The sequence below is a fragment of the Phodopus roborovskii genome, unplaced genomic scaffold, assembly GCF_943737965.1.
Source record: "Phodopus roborovskii unplaced genomic scaffold, PHOROB, whole genome shotgun sequence".
NCBI classification, from domain to species: Eukaryota; Metazoa; Chordata; class Mammalia; order Rodentia; family Cricetidae; genus Phodopus; species Phodopus roborovskii.
In genome coordinates this window covers 395370-416291 of record NW_026125554.1, presented here as the reverse complement: position 1 = coordinate 416291, position 20922 = coordinate 395370, and the positions used below count along the sequence as shown (strand labels likewise).

Sequence of the window (20922 nt, the reverse complement as noted above, 5' to 3'; positions counted from 1 at the left end):
ACTCTGGTGGTCAGGCTTGGCCCAAAGCTCCTTTACACTCTGAGCTCTCTTGCCCGTCTGACATTTTTTTCTTTCAAAAAAATAAAAAAAAGGTAAGTAAACACTGATGGCACACACCTTTAATCCCAGCACTGGGGAGGCAGAGGCAGGTGGGTCTCTGTGAGTTTGAGACCAGCCTGGTCTACAGAGTGAGTTCCAGAACAGTCAGGGATGGAGAGAAACCCTGTCTCAAAAAACAAAACAAGCAAAAATTGATCTATCTCTTTGGTGTGCTTGGACAATTCACAGACATGTGCGTCGGTGGCCTCAGAGACCAGAAAAAGGCGGTGGGTTGCCTGGAACGGGAGTCACAGGTGTGGGTGCTGGATTTGAACCCTTGACTCCTAGAATCACAGCCACTGCTCACAGCTGCTACCTCCATCCCTGACCGACCTATTACTGGTGCTGAGCAGACGTCCTGGCCTCTTCATGTTATCCCTGGACGTGGCCACGCGTCTGCACTCAAACTCAGGGCCCCACTCACCCACCCACAGACAAAGCGGCTATGGCCTGGTTGCAGCTGCAGTCGTTGTCTGGCGACACCTGCTGGACGCTGGAGGAATGACAGACACCTATACCGCGGACCTGGACGAGCGGTGATGCTTTCACTGCTGCTACCTCTTCCAGTCTCACTCATCTTCATCTGGTCCCCATCTGGCTCTGACTGTCAGGCCTGTGGCCTCGAAACAGTCACCAGAGTCCTTCCTGCAGACAACGGGCCTGGCCGCCCAGGCCGGGCGTTCCTCCCTCCCTCTTCCCTCTGCTCCGGCCACACAGGCCTGACTCTATGCTCTTGCATGCCAGGCTCCATACAATTCCCAAGCCTTTGCAGCTGTGTCGTCCCCCCACCCCACCCCCACCCCGGGGTCTTTCCATACTGCGTCCTGAGGCCCGGGGCCTTTGCACTCCGTGTCCCCCACCCGGGAGCTTTTGCGTGGCCCTGTCCTCTCTGGGACCCCTTTTTTCTAGTAATAGCATAGCTCTTTTACCTCCCAAGATCCACTTATGTACCATAACATCTTGACTTTTCTGTTGCTGTGATAAATACTGAGACCGAAAGGAAGTTATGGGCAAAAGTTTATTGTGTTTGGCTTCCCATTCCAGAGAGTTAGAGTCTATCATGGTGGAGGTGACAGGGTAGTAGGTAACTAGAGCAAGAAGCTGGCTGGTCACATTCTCACTCACTAGGAAAACAGAGCAAGCCCCGCCCTGCCCCCACCCCACCCCACCTCCAGGCCATACCTTCTAAAGCCATCCTCCTCCTGAGTAGCACTGACCAGGGACCTGAGGCCACTGCGACATTTCTCACGAAAACCACTACAGCCGCCTTCCACAGAAAAATCCTTCCTGGGGCTAGCAAGAGCGTTCAGTTGACAAAGGAGATTGACACCAAACCCACTCTTGCAAGTTGTCCTTTGATTTCCACCAGTGTCCTGTGGCACTGTCCTGGGTAGTCCATGTTAACTTTACACAAGCTAGGATTATCAGAGGAAGGAGCTTAGTGTAGGAAATGCCTCCATGGGATGCAGCTGGAAGGCATCTCACTCAGTGATCATTGAAGGAGAGCCCAGCCCATGGTGGGTGGTGCCATCCCTGGGCTGCTGGGCCTGGGTTCCATAAGAAAGCAGGCTGAGCAAGCCATGAGGAACAAGTCAGTAAGCAGCGCCCTCCATGGCCTCTGCAGCAGCTCCTGCCTCCAGGTTCCTGCCCTGCTGGAGTTCCTGTCCTGACTTCCTTTGCTGGTGGGTGAACTGTGATGTGAAAGTGTTAAGCCTAATAAACCCTTTCCTCTCCAACTAGCCTTTGGTCACGGAGTTTCATTGTATCAATAGTGACTACTAGGACACTCTAGTAAGGGAAAAGGAAACACTTTTCTGAATGACCGGTGTAGGGGAGCCCATCTCACACCTTACCTGGATCCATCTTTTTTTCCCCCCAGTGAACGCTGTGTTATCATTGGAACTGCCCTGTTGGGCAAACAGGACCCTGAGGACACCTGCATAGGTGACAAGAGGTTGGAATCCTCTTGCACAGCTGCTGGGGCCCTGGTGTCTGCCACCATGGGAAACAGCCAGGGAGCTGACAGCCAAAGGCTGAAGACATTTTCCTACACCCAGGTGCCCGTTAGCCAGATTCACAGCAGCCAAGAACTGGAAGTCATCCAGAGGCAGCACATGGACGAAGAGACACACGATGCGACCCACCCAGCACATGGAAGCAATTTTACTCAGCTGTGAAGAGAAAAAAGGCCTTCAGAACCCTGCTCCCTGGTGGGTGGTCCCGAAGGACACAGGCCTCAGTGGCACCACAGGCTGCAGGTCCCTACACCTAGGAAGCGTTGAGTCCTTAGATCCACAGAGACAGGAGGTGGGGAGGATGGATGCCAGGCACTGGACATGTATGTTGAATGGAAACTGAACTTAGTGAAAAGGAGATGGAATGTTCTGGAAGAGGGTGCTCAGGACAGTTGCACAGCAGCACAGGTGAGCTTCATGCCACTAAACACACACACATTTTGATTTTGTGTTCCTACATGCCTGTGGAGGCCGCCACTGTCTTCCTTGATTGTGCTACCTTGGTTTTTGAGCCAGACTGAACAGCATCGGCTCATAGACTGGCTGCCAGTAAGCTCCAGGGATCTGCTTGTCCCCACACTGTGGTCACAGATGCACCCCACTGGGCCCAGCGTGGCAGGGCAGGATTGAACTCAGATCCTGTTTGGATGGCAAGCACCCTACCCATTCAGTCATCTTCCCAGAGAAGCAAATGACTGGGTGTGGGTAGCACACGCCTCTAGTCCCAGCACTGGGGAGGCAGAAGCAGGCAGATCTCTATGAGTTTGAGGCCAGCCTGGTCTACAGAGTGAGTTCCAGAAGAGCTAGAGTTACACAGAGAAACCCTCTCAAAAAAAAAAAAAAAAAAAAAAAAAAAAAAAAAAGGTGGCAGCGAAGCAAAGCGAACGGATGGATGGCCCAGCACCCAGCGCCCTGAAGCAAAGGCTGGAGACCGACTTTCCTTCCCGGTGAGGTCCCGGCAGAAGGTCTTCCATCAGGTCCTTTCTGTGTTGCCGCTCAGCCCTCTCCAGGAAGCAGTATGAGTGTGTATGTGTGGAAATGACACACCTATGGTAAAGGGGGGGGGGGATCAAGTGACCAGGTGAGGCTTAAATGACACTCACTCCTCCACCTTTAATAATAACCCCCAAGGAACCAGAGTTTAGGAACAAAATTTATTCCGATTTAAAACAGAATTCAAGAGAAAGATATGAAAAGGTGGCTTCAGCGAGACCCTCTGGGTAAGGGGTCAAGGCCCCAACCTGCTGCTTGCACCCCGGCATCCACCCCTCGGGGCCAAGGGCCTGCAGGAGCCTGGCACCGAGCCGGGTACCCAGCCTCCCCCCACCGACACAAGGAACATGCTTCGAAAAGGACGAGGGTTAAAAACAGTGTTTTGAGTGTTCTCTTAAATAGGCTGAAGTTGGCTGAAATCAAGACTGTGTAATAATATACAAGGGGCACAACAGCCACTGGATGCCACTATGGGCTAGGCCTGGGCTCCCTCGCCAGGCGGTGGATGGCACTCCCAGGGCACTGAGGCAGACACAAAGAAGCCAGTGTGTTCCCTGCAGTCAGGCTATCCCTTGGTGAGGGCCAGATCAGATGTAGGGCAGCTGGGTCTTCATTCTGACCTATGTGGCACAACCCCAAAGGCCCTAGCATGGATCCCCTGGGCAGAACCCGCCACCCACCACTTGGGAGAGCTGGGCACTGCCCCAGGGCTTTGGCTGTGGCCACTGTGGCCCGGCATACTTGGAACACTGCCTGAAAGGGGCTAACACTTTGCCGGCTTGGGGTGGCCAACCCTTGGACACCTGTACAGTTCCAGACCCTCTTGTTATGTGGCAGATGCCCACTCTCTGAGAACCTGGACTTCCCAAGGGTGGCTAGCCACAATGGCCATTTGGCTCTGGGTGGCCAGGATGACCCTGTCATCCACGCAGCGCAGCCCATCGTGGTTGGGATGGCACAAGATCGGACCCTCAGCTGGAGACAGAAGAGGAGTCCAGTGTGGGAAGGTGAGGAACCCATGGGCTGGAGGCCAGGAATGTGGGTGCTTGTCACAGCCACCCGTCTGTTATGACCATTGCTCTCTTGTTCCCTTCTGCCTGGGACAGCAATGTGGCCAACTGCCCAAATTGGCATGTGTCTGAGTGGACACTCTGGGGCCTGGAGTCCAGCGTGGCAGGCAGGACAAAGGCATGGCCGGATATCCAAGCCCAGAATGCACGTGCAAAAGTAAAGAAATCTGACTGACAGACAGACAGACAGACAATGTAGTGTATATGAGCAGCAGGGGGCTGCCTGTGTCCTCTCTGGCCATGACCACCACCTCCAGGATGCTGGCCCTCGGGCTTGGGAAGCACCGGGCAGTGGTGCAGCAACTGGAACTGGGATCTGGGATCTAGCACGTGGGTGAGGCCACTGCCCGTGTCTGGGGACGGGACGGACCTGAGAAAACTCGGAAGAGGCCCTTGTGCACCCATTCTCAATCACCCCCCCCAAAAAAAAGGAAGAAAAAGGTCTCACTGAGTCACAAGGACGGTCCCTCTAGCTGCCCAGCTCCACACAGCCTCTCGGGGTCCCTAGGCCTCTCCTGGCCAGGCCACTAGGAAGTGGATCTCAGGGGTTCAATGCCCCCAAAGGCTCAGCCACAGGCTTGGTCCTGTCTGAGGCAGGGAGACAAGGGTGACAGTCACTCAGAGCGGGGGACCTGCAGTATGTCACCTGCCCTGCCAAGACAGAGTGGAGGAGAGTATTTCTCTTTTCTTCAAAAACAAAAACAAAACAAAAATGGTAGGCACTTCCCAGGGTGGGCACAGGGGCCGCCCACCCCCACTTCTTGGAGTCTGGGGAGCAGATGGTATGGGTCATGAGGGCACATGGGAGATCAATAACTTACAAAAGGGACAGTCCATGACCCCCAAGCCTCCAGCCTTCCGGGGGAGGACTCAAATTTGGGACCATGGGCCTAGGCTGCAGGGCTCTAACCTTGATCACCTTGTGGCCATGGGGGACTCCTTGGGAGGGCCCACTATTATTCATCATGTCTCTCTCTCTCTCTCTCTCTCTCTCTCTTTCTCTGTGTGTGTGTGTGTGTGTTTCTTTTGTTTGCTTCCTAGAAAAAAAAAAAAAAAAAAAAAAAAGACTCAAGCCACAAGGAGTCAAGGCCAGAAAGAGGCTACCCCTGCTCTTGAGGAATGGTGACAGGGACAGGAAGTGAGAGGGAAAAGAGACACGCCCCAGTCCCATGCGCCCAGGCCCTCGTGTGCCCAGGCCCTCGGTTTGGGTGACCTGATACGGACGGAGCTGGCCCTGGTGGCCGCCGCACCCAGGTCACACCAAGTTGTACTCCTTCAGGTTCAGCTGCAGGATGGTGTCCTTCACAGCGGCAAACACAAAGCGGATGTTCTCAGTGTCGGTGGCACAGGTAAAGTGCGAGTAGATGATCTTGTCGCTGTCGGGATTCAGGTCCACAAACATCTTCAGGATGAACTCACGCGCGGCCTGCGCATCCCGTTGTGGCCCTGCAGGGAGTGGGTGAGAGCCAAAGTCAATGACCTCCTAGGTGCCCGGCACAGTGGCAGCCAGGCCTCAGGAGCCAGTCAGTGCTCACCGTCAAACTCAGGGAAGTAGTCAACCAGATGTGAGTGCAGGATCTTGTCTTCTAGAAGGTCCTTCTTGTTGAGGAACAGGATGACAGATGAGTTCTGGAACCAGGGGTAGGTAATGATGGTGCGGAACAGTGCCTTGCTCTCCTCCATGCGATTCTGTGGGACACACACACAGTCAACAGGCTATCCATGCCTGGCCCTGCCCGACCCCCATGAGTATTCCCAGCATCACCTCGTTGTCTGATTCCACCAGGACCTGGTCATACTCGCTTAGGGCCACCAAGAACATGATGGACGTCACATTCTCAAAGCAGTGGATCCACTTCCTACGCTCTGACCTCTGTCCGCCCACATCCACCATCCTAGAGGAGATGCATGACAACTCAGCTCCTGGATGCTGCCTGCAGCCCAGGATGACTGGGCAGGTGCTCCCATAGATGCTCAAGTCCCTTGTACAGATGGGGCAGTGTTTTCTCAGAACCTGGGTGGCCTTTTCGACTTGAATCATGTCTACATGGCTCAGAGTCACATAGTACCTGCACAGGTTGGGGGAGCACATCGTTTCCCCTTCATTTATGCTGGTGGGTTCTGGCCCGTGGACTTTGTTTGCTGGTGGCATGGGAACCACAGGGCTTCCCACCTGGCTACACCTGGCCAGGACTCCAGGTCAGTGGCAATGTGGTCCCCAAGGGTGTACCATGGGCCGCTGCCCTCACTAGGGTGGCTGTGGCAGTCTGGGATGGACACACTGTCTTGGAGATATGGTTATATCAGTGCTGGGGAGCATGTGCCTATAAAGGGCCACCACAGGGAGGTAAGGACAAGGCAGTGATGGTCAGGATATGTTCAAACCCTGGGAAGGACTTTTAATGGAGACAGGCCTCTGCACTGATGTCATAGCATCAAGGTGCCACCAGGGGCCTTACAAAAAGGCAGCTTAAAAATCAGCTGCACACATGGGGCGAGGTGGGGCAGAGCTGGTACAACATGCCATCAAGGACCCTCTATCAGATGCGGAAGGGGCCTGGGACAACTGTCACCCAACTCATCCTGACCTCATCATAGAGCCTGTAGGTGAGGGCGCTGAGTGGGAGCAACACATGTCCCCCTGGCAACACCATCAATGCTTGCCTTGTGCCCTTCAGGTTCATCGGGGTCCCAGGAAGGGGCCCTGATAGGTTCTCCAACCAGAGGCTGCAAAGCCCAGGTCACTCCAGCTCATGATCTTCCCCATCCTCCCCACAGTCCCCGGGGCCCTCTGGACAGGCCTCTGGGCCCATGGCACTCTGAGCATCACCTGAAGATGATGTTTTCCAGGTCAAATGGGTACTCGATGATGCCAGTTGTGGGCACTCGCACCCGCAGCACATCTTGTTGGGTGGGCAGGTAGCCTACTGTGGCGATACGGTCCACATCCGTCAAGTAGCTGTGGTATAGGGATGTCTGTTCAGGAGCCAGTGGGGACAGTGGCACCTGGGCCATGCGCAGATCCCACACCCACAACAGACAAAGATTTGGTGTCACACGGCACAGAATGGGAACTGGTACAGTGCCAGCCCTACCAGCCCTGGTAAGAGCACACTGCCTCCATAGGCCTAGGGACACAAGTGTCTCACATAGAAAATGATCCTAGGAAGGTACTCAGTGCTCTTGTTGGTCAGGACAGCAGGAGAACAGGGCCCATGGTACAAGGGACACCTCAGAAAGCTCAACTCAGGGTCAGGGTGGCTGTGGGCTTAGAGCAAGCAGGCCAGATAGAGAGCCCCAGACAGCTGCAGGGGACACTAGTGATGTGGGTGCCTGTGTGACAACTTCCTGACCACAGACTGTCCTAACCCGTGACTGCCTCCTAGATGTCCCCAGCAGGTCATGGGGACATGTTAAGAGGTTGCAAGGAGGGTGCCTACTGGGCCAGCTGAGAGGCCGGGCTCTCACCCTTTTGCTCAAGCTTCCCTTTGGTCTCTCTGAGGCAGACGTGTAAGGAGGGTCGGGGGCGTCAGGCCAGCCCTGCCCTGTGTAGTCCCCCACATCTGGGCAGGGGAGCAGAGAACAGGCCTTGACTGGCGAAGCTGGCCAACCCTGTGGGTGACGAGGCTGTGGACAGGTCACATAAGCCACCCCACCCCAGCCTCTTGGTCATGGCCATCTGCATCGCTTAGGTTAGCCACTCACTATTTAGCAGAGTCAGACAGCTGGAACTCCCGCCTGCGATCGTAACACTCCTGGACGCCAGGGTCACTCCACAGCGTCTTGATGGCATTCACATACTGGTGCTCGAAGGTTGTGACCTTCTCAACGTCCACCTCCCGGATCAGGAGTGCATTGGCCTGAGGGAGGGCAGATGGGCCATGAACTATTGGGGAACCATGGCCAAGTAGGGGCCTGCAGAGCTGGCAGGGAAGTTAAGGGAGCTGCAGCCTGGGTTTACAAGGCCCAGGCCTCGGGAGGCAACAAGGCTGCCTGCCCCTTTATCTCCAGTAGCAACTAGGGAACAGTGACCCACGACACGTGCTTCCTGACCACACAAACTAAGCTGCGATACACTATGCAGGTGGACACAAGGGCTGGGAGAGATGAGGACAAATCTGTAGTTCCCTTTTGTTTTCTGAAATGAGTTCTCATGTAGCCCAGGCTGACTTCAGGATGTAGTTAAGGATGACCTTGAACTCATCCTGCAGGCTCTGCAATAGCAGACAGGTATACCTCTCTCCCCCCCCTCTCTCTCTCTCTGTGTGTGTGTGTGTGTGTGTGTGTGTGTGTGTGTAACCCAGGGTTTCATGCCCTCCAGGCAAGCCTCTACCCACAAGAATCCAGCCAACCCTGAACTTGCTCCTTCTGAAGTCCCCTCTCTCAGAGCTACCAGGAAGCAGTCCCCAGGTCAACATACCCAGGCCAGAGGAGCCAATGATTACACAACACCAGCCCCTGAGGGCCTGACCATGGAGTACTCTCTTCCCAAGGTGGCCTGTGTCTTGAGCCACCACGAGCAGACATGGCTCGCAGACTGACAAGGTGAGTGGCTTTACACTCCTCACCCAGCAGCAGTATGTATCAGGCTGCACGGGTCTCACTGCACCCTGGAGAGGAAGCATCTGTCCATCTGTCCTGGTGGGAAGGATCACAATCATGACAGTGACTTCCCTCATGTGAGGCACAAAGCTTCCAGAACCTGCCCTCATCGGCCTGTTTGTGGAAGCCAGAAGGTAGTGCTCATCCACAGTGCTCATCCCAGTAGAGAGCTGGGCCACAGCTCTCTACCCATCTCCCTGCACCAATGAGACCTGAGGCTCAAAGGGGACCCCAGGCTCCCCAACAACCATCGTGAAGAGGCTGCAGAGATACCAGGGCCAGGCAAGCTAGCAGCCAAGGTGCCCCCCATACAGCCATATCCAGGACCACAAGACCCTAAGGACAACAGGGGCTCTGCAGAGGGATGGCAAGCTGCAGACCAGCTTGGACTTGGGCTGAGGGCTTGGCTCAGTGTGACTTCAGGGCTAACCATCTCAAGACTCCGAGTTCCACTGGATTTCAAGAAAAATAAGCTGAGCATGGTGGCACACACCTTTAAACCCAGCATTCGGGAGGCAGAGGCAGGTGGATCTCTGAATTCCAGGCTAGCCTGATCTACAAAGTGTGTTCCAGGACAGCCAGGGCTACACAGCGCAACCCTGTCTTGGAAAACATAAACTAAATAAATAATAAATAAAGTACAACAGGCTTGGGTCTCTAGGTGGTCATGTGATGCTGGACCATAGCTTTACCAGCTCCCATTTTCTAGCAACCCCTCAAGCCCTGCCCCCAAAGGCCCTGCCCTGGCTCTTACCTTATTCTGCTCATATTTGTAGAGGATCTTGAGTGTCTCCATGGCGCGCACCATGGCCTGCATGGCGGTGAAGATGTTCTGGTACACCAGCTTAGTGAAGCCACGCTTGTCCTCCTCGGAGTAGCCAGCCCCATGGATGATGCGCATCTGCTTAATGAAGGTGCTCTTCCCGCTCTCGCCAGTGCCTGTAGACAGAACCTGTCAGCACCTGTCACGTTGTCCCAAAGCCCCTCCCGCTCACTGTGGGGCATTCCACGGTGTCCTTTCTGAAATGCTGGGTCCCTCAGGATCCTATTTGGCTCCCATCTGAGGACTTGGGTTGCTCCCTGGAGAACATGGGGTGCCCACTCTCTAGCTGCTGCAGACAAGGATGCCATGAGCTTGCCCCCAGACCCTCTGAGTCTCTATGCCCCTTGCTGGCCTCAGGCCCAGCAGCACCTAGGGCCTTGCCACCAGCCCCCCCTCCCCCGTGACAGCAGGTCCGCCGAGTTTGGTTATTAATCCCCACGCATGGTCAGCACAGGGGGTGCTCACTTGGTCACCCCAACCCTGTTCTCAGCGTGGGCGCTACCCACACCTCCTACACTCAAAGGTGTGCTTGGCACTTAGCCCCTGCAGGAAAAGCCCAGGGCTGGCCCCAGTAAGGCTGCAAGGCCTAAAGTAGAGGGCCTGGGACATGCTGAAGCTACCTGCTATGCATGTGGCTCTCCCTGGGACCCCGCCCCCTTTGGCAACTAAACAGTGGGCAGTGGCTCCTCTGTCTCGCCGGTAACAGGAGGCTGAGGGCTGTGACGGCACAGTGACGCTGTGCTAGCATGAGGACAGCTGTCAGGAGCCTGGAACCGTGAGGGTGTAGGTGTGTGGCATACACCTGTACCCTCACTGCTTGTGATACACAGGGCGTCCCCAGCTAAACTAGCTTGGGCTCAAGTGGAACTGTCTCAGGGAAGTGCAGGTATGACCGAGGGGGACGCTCAACACTGACCTCTGGCCTCCTCATGCATATGCACTCATGCACCTGTGGGGACACAAATGCAAGCAAGAAATGCACACACTCGTGCCAAAAGTAAGTTGCAAGTATGAATAGAGATAGGGCTGTCATTTACAGGCAGAGCACCCATGAGGGTCTGGGGTCAGTGGTGGAGCCCCCACCTAGAATCACCCAGCGAGGGGCTAGTATTGGAGCTGGCCTGTGTAAGGTCCTGAGTTTCATCCCTAACACTGAATACACACAGAAAAACTACTGCGAACCTGTAGCCCAGTGGTTCTCAACCTGTGGGCTGTGACCTCTTGAGAGTCAAATGACCCTTTCACAGGGGCCACTTCAGGCCACTGGAAAACACAGATGTTTACATTATGACTTAAAACAGTAGTGAAATTATAGTTATGAAGTAGCAACAAAAACTGTATGGTCGGGGGTCACCACAACACAAGGAACCATGTTAAAGGGTCACAGCATCAGGAAGGTTGAGAACCAGGGCTGTAGGCTCTGGGTGAGTGTGTCAGCAGGTGTGTACTGAGTCCACACGCCATGCAGGAGTAGCTTGGGGCTGTGGATGATGGACATGGTGGTCAAGAGACTGCAGGCCACTCATATCCAGGAGGCACAGATACTATCTACCACATTGGATTTAATTAAAGGACCACAAAAGTGACATCAGGAACCTGGGAGGTGGTGGCACATGCCTTTAATCCCAAGAGGCAGAGGTAGAAGTTCTCTGAGTTCGAAGCCAGCCTGGTCTACAGAGTGAGTTCCAGGATAACCTGGGCTACACAGAGAAACCCTGTCTCAAACAACAACAACAAGAACGATAACAACAAAAGTGACGTGAGGACCTCAGCTCACCAATGGCTGTGCATATGCCTGCACACACTCCCAGGGCTCTCACATGTACATATATGCAGACAGTGAACTCCTGCTCTTGGGCAGGGAAAACGGCAGCGCACGCCGGTCCAGCTGCACGGAGTCCCTACCGTAAACTGAGCCAGTGACAGGGTCTTCAACAGAGGGAAAGAAAGGGTGCAATGCTGAGAGGAACCCTGTCCTCACTATATGGAATGCCTGCCAAATCCACCTGAAGATCCGGGGCACCCATGGCATAGAGCAGGACAAGAACTGGAGCTGTCAGATCATACAGCATGTTCACAGCAGAGGCCAAGAAAGGCTGGCCACAAGCCAGACCTGAAACAGAACACTCAGTCCTCCCCACATGGGGAGAGGGGAGATGAGAAACTGAGCATCCACCTTGGGAGGAAGGCAGAGCAGGGGAAGGGAGAAGATGCTCTAAGGGAGGAGTGGACAGACAGATGGCTGGATGAAGAGATGAATGGATATGTTTGGGGGTGGATGGACGGATAGGTGGAAGGATGGATGGATGGATGGGGGGGGTGGAAGAATGGGGTGGAGGGCATGCAGACATTGGCTGTGGTACCCACTCATCTGGCCCAGTGTTCACATATGGAATCAATGTCTCAGCATTGGTGACATGGGAATCAAAGGTACATCACAGAGGTTGCCAGATGGGTCTTGGTGCCTGAGACTATGAGGTAAGATGGAGTAGCAGTAATGCTCTCACAAGCTGGGTGACACTGGAACACACGGAGCCACATGTTTGTACACTAGCAAGTTTGTCACCTCCCCACGGAGGCCTTCAGTAAGCCAGTAACCCAACCTGGAGTCAGGTGAGGAAGTACAACCTGGAGCTATTGTGAAGTTCAAGCAGCAGCAGCAGCCACAGCCTCAGGCCCCGCCCACAGCCTCAGGCCCCGCCCACAGCTTCAGCCCTGGACCTGTCACTGAGACCCACCTGAGGGAATTGAGTCATGGAACAGTTAAGTGGCCTGATGTCAGTCACTACGTGACAGGCTTGAACACACCTGTATGTTGTGGCTTTAAGGCTTGGTTCCTGTCTCTGTCTCATGACAATGCCCTGGGTAGTGAGAAATCACAGCTGTAAGGGTGATGCCTGCCATTAACAGTCGAGGGCCATGTGCACCAGCCTGTGGACTCACTGATTTGATCTTATCTCTGGGCTGATGGCAAAGTCTCCCCGGGGCCCCAAGGTGTGGGCACCGATGGCCTCTGAGGGCCATAGGCCACACCAGGGGCTGATAGTGAGGGCTCATGTCATCTACTGCATGGACTGAGTGCCTGCAACTGGCAGGGAAGCCACTCTTGAGCCTGCCTGTGCACTGGGCCTCCATAAGCCTTTATGAAGCTCCAAAAAGCCAGGGAAGCCTGGTGTGACCCTGCCCTGACTCCACATTTCCCCAGGCACTGGAACCAGGCCTAGCAACTCTCCTCTGTAGCTGACACTTGCTGACAGCAGTTGCCCTGACCTCATGTTGGAAGGTTTTCTTCCCTTGGTTATCTTTTTTATAGACAGGATCTCACTATGTAGCCCAGGCTGGCCCCCAAACTCACAGCTCTGCCTGCCTCTGCCTCTCCAGTGCTGGGACTAAAAGTGTGAGCCACACCCAGGGAATCTGAAGGTTTGGCCTCCAAGCTTTAAGCCTCTGTAGGGAATGCATGGAATAGCAAACTTGCACTATGGGTTGGAAGTGTAAAACCATCCTGGGCTAATAATGGGCCAGGTCTCAGGAAAAATCAGAGCTGTGGCTGCAGCTGCAACTGAGTGGTATGGCACCTGTCGGGAACACATGAGGCCCCAGAGGTTCCATCCCCAGCACCCTATAAACTTGGCTCACCAGCATTTGCTCCTCCTAGGTGGAGGCAGGAATATCAGAAATTCAAGGTCATCATCGGCTATATAATGAGCATGAGGCCAGCCTGGGCTATGAGACGGAAAACAAAACTCCATTCATGTGGGCCAGGCATGAAGGAGATCTCCCAGGGCCGGGTCCCCAGCTCCTCCCTTCTATACCTAATGATGCCCATCAGGCTCCAGTCTCCAAACAGTGCCAAAGTAGTGCCCCTGTGTCCACCACACGGCCCTTCAGGACACCTCGTGTGCTCAAACTGCAGTACTCCCACCCGGGGCAGGGACAGCTGGGCTGCCCAGCTCATCAGTTGTCACAAAAGGGACAGAACTAAGCTAAGTGACACCCATGACAAGAGTTGTCTCCACCAGCCATGAGGACTCTGTCATGACTGTGGACAGGCCTTACTGTCATTTGGGACCTTGGGTAGGCGCAAGCCCAAGACAGGGGCCCACTGCCTACCATGTGGAGTCCCTGCGGATGGCCATGACTAGACAGCACCATATTCTCCAGAGTGACCACACCCTGTCACAAAGCCACCTTTAGACCTTGTGGTGACCCAGAAGCTGGTGTGCTCAGAGGTGGGATCTTGGGATGCCAGCACCACACCAGACTGGGAACACATAATGCAGACAAAACCCTTGTACCTGGCAGCTTGGCACCCTGAGCACCACCTGTCTTGGGGATGCACCTGGGTCCTGTCCCCCGGCAGTCACCAAGGATGTAGAAGTGTGCAGGGCACACTGCAGTAAGTGCCACGTAAATGCCACGACGCTTCACACCGAGCCCCACAGTCCTTCCTACCACGCAGGGACACTGTTCCCACTTGACAGATAAAGAAACTGAGGCCCAGATACCCAAAGAACTAACTAATTGTGGTCTCAATCAAAGCACACCCCAACTTTCCTCTGGCTGTCATAGGGGCAGCCTAAAGGGCCTGTGGGGGGGGCGCTGCCCAGGGTGTCCCTGCCCAGCTGATTCCATAGGCCAAGGGGTCCACTCCATAGCAACAACACAGCCCATGGGTATGGGTGCCAGTTTCTAAGCAAGGGGCACAGAGCTTGGAAACAGTGGTGACCTGGACAGAGCACTGGTCCTCAACCCCATCCCAGAAGCATGTTGAGGACTGCCACACTGGGGGACTCCTGACACAGTGGGTAGAATCAGGAATCTCTGTGTAGTGCCCTGGAAGGGGCTGGAGTGTCCCACAGGTAACAACCAGGAACAGTGTCCCAAGCACTCAAGCTGGGAAGAGCGTCTCCAAGGGAGGCCTGGGTATGGAGTCAGGCACCAAGGGGAAAAATCCAAATGATGACAAATGCCTATGATCAACAGTGGCTGGATGCAGGCTCACCCCGCCGCCCAGCTCTCAACCCACCTAGCCTGGGGAAACTGAGGCACAGATCTCCACACATGACTCCCTAGGGCAGCGGGGATGCCTCACAGAGAAGCCCCACCCTGCGCACACTGGGCCTTCCCCATCTGGGCCACTGGCTTACTCCTGGGGACATAAAGGTTCCCTGAAGGCACCGAGTCAGTGGGTGACAGGGTTCACAAGTGGCCCAAGGGCTGAGCTGCCTCTCTTTCTGTATTCACCCTTCTCCCAGGGCACACAGCCTGTGCCCAGCAGGGCCATTAGTACTGTGGTCCTAGCTGGAGCAAGTACCCCCTGTGGAGAGAGGAAAGTGTGCTTCCCACGGGGGAGCTTTGCAAACAGTGTCAGGGAAATACTGGCACAGGGCTGAGCCGGTCACCTCTGACCCAGGACAGGCGTCACCACAAAGTGGGGACACCACTGAACTTGTAGGCAGCCCAAATCCTTAGGGATACAACCTGTCCCCTCTTTTGGAGACAGGGTCTCATGTAGCCCTCCACCTCCCTATGTAGCCTGAGATGACCTTGAACTCCTGATCCTGCCTTCATCTTCCACACCTGGTTTGTGTGGTACAGGGGATGGAGTATGCAGAGGATGAAGTATGTCTAGCTGGGAATCTGTTCAAGGATATCCCCCCCCCCCCGTGGCGGGGAGGGGGGCATATCCCTGTCCTCTTGGGGAGAGGCCTGAAGCCACCAGGGTCTTAGGACAGGAGCAACAAGTAGGGAGCCAGCTGAGGCCTCCTTCTCAGGGCGGGAGGCCAGCCCAACCCTTGGGCCACCCCCGCCGGATGGATCCCCGGCCTTTGGCCGCCCAGCCCGGCTCAACTTGGGACAGGAAGCTGGGAGCCAACCGCCTGCTTTATTTAGAAAGCTGGGCCCAGCCCTGCCCGGCCTCAGGGACAGGGACTTCCAAGCTAGAGTTCTGGGAGGGCTCCCTAGGGGCAGCACTGCTCTGCCCCAGCCTGGAGCTACACAGGGAAGCAGAGGCCCCAAGGCTCTGCGGAGTCTGAGATCACAGGGACCTCAGGACAGCGGCAACGCGAGTGGAAGTGGGTGCTCCCACGCACATCACTGGTCACCAGCAGGACAAACCAGGAGTGTGTCACCCCGCGGCGGGAAGGGAAGGTGCATCTAGTCAGTCGTGTGGCGTCAATCTGGAGAACTTTCTCTGCTCACCAGTGAGTTTTACCAGTTGTTAGTTTACACCAGACACCACCATGCATGACGTAGGGGTTGTGTGTGTGTGTGTGTGAGTGTGAGTGTGTGTGTGCGTGCGTGTGTGGCTGGAGGGGGGAATCTAAGCATGGGACAGTGAGTGATGGCTAGGGATGTATGTATCTCACTACCTTGCAGTGCCCACCCTAAGAACAAGACAGTCACCTCTTTGCCTGGCTGAACAATCTCCCCAGGCCACATGGGGACTCAGCAGGATGGAATGGGACACACCAGTGGACAAAACCTGTTCCCAGACCATTCCCCACAGGTGTAGGCACAGGATGAAGGCAGTAGCTTCAAGCCTAGAGGAAGAGGCCAGAATCCTGCAGACATAGCTCTTCCCAAAGAGACCCTGCCTGCTCCGGAGTCAGGGTTCTAGGACAGTAGTCCCTGGCCTGTTTCCACCCCAGTCAGACCCTGGCAGTAGGGCCACATGGTCTCCTCCTTCCAGAAGGCTGCTATGAAATGAGGGACAATGTATTACCACAGCTGCAAGTGGCGGGGTGCAGCCGGTCCCACTGCAGACTTTCTCTGCACCTTGGTCACAGAAACCCCTCCACTGTCTGGGATCAAAGGCTGCTAGGATCGCCACTTTTCTGAGCACCACGGACCTCCCCAGAGCCCCAGAGCAAGGTCACAGCCACCTCCTCTGGAAAGCCCTCCCAGCAAGGCCCTGAGCAGTAAGTGCCCAATGTCTACACCTGTCCTATTCAAGAACAAAATCTCTCTTACACTTCTGTTCCTGTACACCAACCCTCAAACACCATCAGAAGCACAGGACCCTTCTGTGGAAAGGGTGTGACTGCATCTGCCCTGGAGGACACTGGGGTACCAAGAACAAAAGTTCATAGGATGGAGGCATGGTACCATGTGCAGGTCAACGTGAAACCCCTCAGCTGCCAGCCAGTTCAGCCAGGCCACACAGTACAGAGGGTCAAGGAGCTATGGGGACAGCACACTACTGGGGTCAGTCACCTGGTGTCATCCTTATCAGGCAGCTTACCACTGTCCCCAAGAGAATGCTGTTGACCTTCTGCAGAGGTCAGCAAGCCCCACACTGTGTCCCCCAAACTGCCACCCTGGGGCCACTGCTGCTCCCCCTGAGCTCCTCTGTCCTCACCCTTCCCTTCCTGGGAGGCAGCTTTGAAGGAATTCCAGCCTGCCGGAGGGAACCACACAACAACAGCAACAGGAGAGTCTGCGTTGCCCCCACACACCTGTCCCCTCTCACGTGACAATGCCAGCAGCACTGTCCCCAACTCCTCCTACTCTCAAAGGCTGCAGACAGTCCCTTCCTCAGGTCCTCCAAGGCCACCTTCGGCCCTGGGCCTCCATTCCTGGACTGCAGCTCACCCGGGAGCTGGGAGAAGCAGGTAGGGGCTCCTTAGTCTGTTTTGTAAACCTCTGCAGGGCCCAGGCCACCCTGCCCTCATTTTGGGCCCTTATTTGGGGTGACAACAAGACAGCTGGACCTGGGCTCCCTGGCTCCCAGCAACAGGTGGGCCTTGAGGAGTCGGAAGCCCAGTGAGTGGGAGACACACGTCGAGCTTCTCTGGGGTGGATGGGGTGAGGAGAGGACAAGACTGGACCCCAGAGTAACAGGGCAGGGGCAGGGAGGCTGCAGGCTGACTGTTGTGACAACCCACCGGCTCGGTTGCAGAAGAAGCCCAAAGAAGAAAAGCCACCCACTCTCCTGCACCCAGCTCCAATGTGGAGGAATTCAGAGATCTACAGAACAGGGATGGAGGCAGGGGAGTAGCCATGAAAGGAACCAGTCTGGAGCAAAGCAGGACCTTTTGAGGGTATAATCCGTGGCGGCAGAAAAGAGGGTGCAACCAGGTGGGAACTATCCTAAGCAGCCTTCAGGGCTCACCCTGAAGCTATATGGGGAGAGGGGAGAGCAGACTGGTGCGGCAGGGCCAGGGGTCAGCTCTGTGCACGAATTCTCAGGAGAGACAGAAAGCAAGTCCCCAAGTGTCCCGGGGACCGACGTGGGCAGGAGATGCAGATATCAGAGGCAGGAGGCTGACCACCAGGGAATCTGAAGTCTGGGCAACAGGCAGGCTGGCCACAAAACGGTCGCACAGGCTGAGCGCAAGGGACTGCACAGCGGAGGCTGGCCATCGCAGGCCCAGGCCACCTGCACAGCGCAGGGTGCAGCGATCCCGGAAGGGATGACCACTGCAGGGCAGCGCTGACCAGTTGCTCCGAGGACACCCGGGGTGGCCCGGCCGGCTGTGGGCAGCGGGCTAGGGGGGTCGCGCGGGGCTGTCACCTAGCGCTGTTGGCCCTGTAAGATCAACCGAGACCGGAGACCCCGGCCGGTGCGGGCCCCCTGCGCGCGCGGGGACCCCAGGCAGGGCCCGGATGCCCCGGTCACCCACCCGGCCCCCGTGACAGAGGTTCCACGGCTCGGGGACCCGGCTCACCAAGCAGCAGCAGCTTGAGCTCGCGCCGGGCGTCTCGCTTATCCCGCCGCAGTTGCTTCTCGATCTCCGCGTTGATGCGCTTCGACTCCTTCACCTCGTCGCTCAGGCAACACGCCATCATGGACTCCAGAGTCATCGTCGCGGTCCCCCGGCCGCCGCCGGCCCGGCCCTACCTCGGCCCGGTGCCCAAGGCCTGGCCCGGCCCCAGAGGCGCGTCCGCTGCCCGCGCCGCGCAGCGCAGCCGCCGCCGCCGCCACCCGCAGCCGCCGCCACCGAGCGCCGGCGCCCGACGACCTGAAGCGCTGCCACTGGCCCCGCGACGGGCAGGCGGCGCGGCCAATGGGAGGGGCCGCACGGCTGCGCGCGCGCCGCAGGGATGGAGCTTGAGGACGGGCTAGGGGCGAGGCCTTGCCTCTCGAGGGCGGGGTCTGGAGGGCGCAGCGCAGGCGCGCATGTGGTTGCGTCGACGTGGGAAGGGTTTGAGCAGTCTGCAGCTGGGCGCGGACGCCGAGGATTGTGGGAATGGGGAAGACGCTCCAGCCCGAGCTCGGTTTCTCTGGAAAGGAACCCGCTCGGCTCCGCTCGGCTGCACTCGGCTCCTCTCGACTCAGGGAGGTGCTGCTCGGCTGCACTCGGCTTCTCTCGGCTCGCCTCGGGGAGACGCCGCTCCACTACACTCGGTTGTGCTCGGCTCCTCTCAGGAGCACGAGCCCGAAGAGAAAGGCCCAACCAAGTTCGTATCTGGCCCGAGCTCCCTCAGCGGCTATCACCGCCTTGCGGATGTGCGGAAACGCCCTGGCCTGACTCGCTCGTCCATTCTTAAGCAGGCCTACTGTGTGCCGCTCTTGTAGATGAGGCTGACCTCTGATTCACAGATACCCTCCTGCCTCTACCTCCCGAGTGCTGGGACTAACAGCGTGCGCCATCAACGCCCAGCGGCGCTCAGAAATGCACGCTCTGGTTTATGCAGTACATTCCTGGCCGCAGCCTCTAAGTACCAGACAGGGCACAAGTATGAACCGAGTGCTTCCTGTAGAGTATGCATTTATCTGGCAGAGCCTGCTGTAGTTCAGGCATTGATGTCACACCTACTGTATGCCAGGCATTAAGGGAACACATAACTGCCACTTGCAAGACAGTACATGAGCTCAGTGTTTTCCAATATTTAATGTATACCAAGCCGGATGCTGTGCCTGCTGTATACTAGGCACTGATGTATTATACTGTTAACCAGGCATTAGCATCATACCTGCGAAATGCCAGATGAGGAATAAACACTAACAGTCTGCCTACTGTGTTCCAAGCACTGACTTATGGTGTCCCTACTCTGGGGTGGAGCCAGTCTGACTCCCCTAAGCATGGACTAACTCACAAACCTGAGAAGTGTTCTCCTTCCAGAAGAGATGCTGAGTATACAGTCAGCGCTCAATTAGTGCATTTGGGATGTTAGTAAAAAAAAGACCAAGAGCCAGCCATTTGTGGTGCACACCTTTAGCTCCAGCACTCAGGAGGCAGAGGCAGGCAGATCTCTGTGAGTTCGAGGCCAGCCTGGTCTACAGAGTGAGTTCCAGGACAGGCTCCAAAGCTACACAGAGAAACCCTGTCTCAACCCCCATTTCCCCCTCCAAAAAAAAAAAAAAAAAAAAAAAAAAAACAAGACCTTGAAAGTCAGATGCTCTCTGGGGTTCGAAGTCGCCTGCAAGAGCAGGGAGGGGGCTGCTCCCCGTCTGTCCCTGGCCAGGGATGCTGATCCCAACCTTGAGATAAGGGGCAGGGAAGGGTCAAAGTCCCCATTTACTAGCTGATTGGGGGTGTGAGGAGATTACTCCCTGAAACTCTCTGTCTGGCCCAGTCCCCACCCCAAGTGTTCACAGCCTAACAAGAGGCTCTGGGAGGTCTAAGTTGGACTTGCAGCTCACAGGTGCAGCTGCTCAGCCTGGGCACCCTGAATGCTCCGTGACAGGCATCACCATCACCATCATGCCTTGTCACGTTTATCTTTGTGTGTATACACGGCTCCCTTTTCTCCCTTCCATTACCAGACATGGTCTTATTGTGTAGCCCAGGCTGGCCTCGAACTCACAGAGATCCCACTGCCTCTGCTTCCTGAGTGCTGGGATTAAAGGTGTGCACCACCGCTGCTCAGCTTCTTAATTTATTTTTATTTTATGTGCATTGGTGTTTTGCCTGCATTCATGTCCGTGTGAGGGCATTGGGCCCCTAGAACTGGAGTCATAGGTTGTGATCACCTTGTGGTGGTAGGAACCAAACCCTGGTCCTCTGCAGGAGCAGTCGGTATGTTAACCACTGAGCCCCATGGTATTACTTCTTTCTCACAGGGGCATATGGTGGACACCACTCCAGATAGGGCACAGGAGGATTAGTACTTTGAAGTCAACCTGGGCAACGGGGCAAATGAAAAAGACCAGACCTGAGGTGGAGGGGGAGAGATGATCAGCAGTTAGAGCACCAGCTGCCCCTGCAGAGGACCAGGGTTCCATCCCAGCACCTCATGGTTACTACCAAGTGACTCCAGCTCCTGGGGTTCTGACTTTGATCTCTGGCTCCTTTGGTTACTGACCAACCGAGACGCCCCGACCCAGGGCAACACAGTGGGCACTGAGTGGCCTGTGGCTGCAAATGGTCGA

The 20922-nt window shown here is 56.0% G+C and overlaps 1 protein-coding gene across 1 annotated transcript; it reads right to left on the bottom strand.

The window, feature by feature from the left end:
• Window positions 1-3254: 3254 nt before the first annotated feature.
• Window positions 3255-18600, bottom strand: Gna11 (G protein subunit alpha 11). Its single transcript, XM_051177301.1, has 7 exons — window positions 18275-18600; window positions 9534-9718; window positions 7883-8037; window positions 7008-7136; window positions 5943-6072; window positions 5713-5866; window positions 3255-5623 (listed from the first exon to the last, which is right to left on the bottom strand). Exons 1-7 carry the CDS (start codon window positions 18408-18410, stop codon window positions 5433-5435), a joined length of 1080 nt encoding a protein of 359 aa, XP_051033258.1. The 5' UTR covers window positions 18411-18600; the 3' UTR covers window positions 3255-5432.
• Window positions 18601-20922: the final 2322 nt, after the last annotated feature.

Bases quoted from the DNA above. Each gene is read 5' to 3' on its own strand.
- Gna11 (XM_051177301.1), bottom strand. From the start codon at position 18,410: ATGACTCTGGAGTCCATGATGGCGTGTTGCCTGAGCGACGAGGTGAAG. The intron at 9,719-18,274 runs GTGAGCCGGGTC...TTCTGTCTACAG, and splicing joins GCTCAAGCTGCTGCTGCTTG to GCACTGGCGAGAGCGGGAAG. The intron at 5,624-5,712 runs GTGAGCACTGAC...CACTCCCTGCAG, and splicing joins CTACTTCCCTGAGTTTGACG to GGCCACAACGGGATGCGCAG.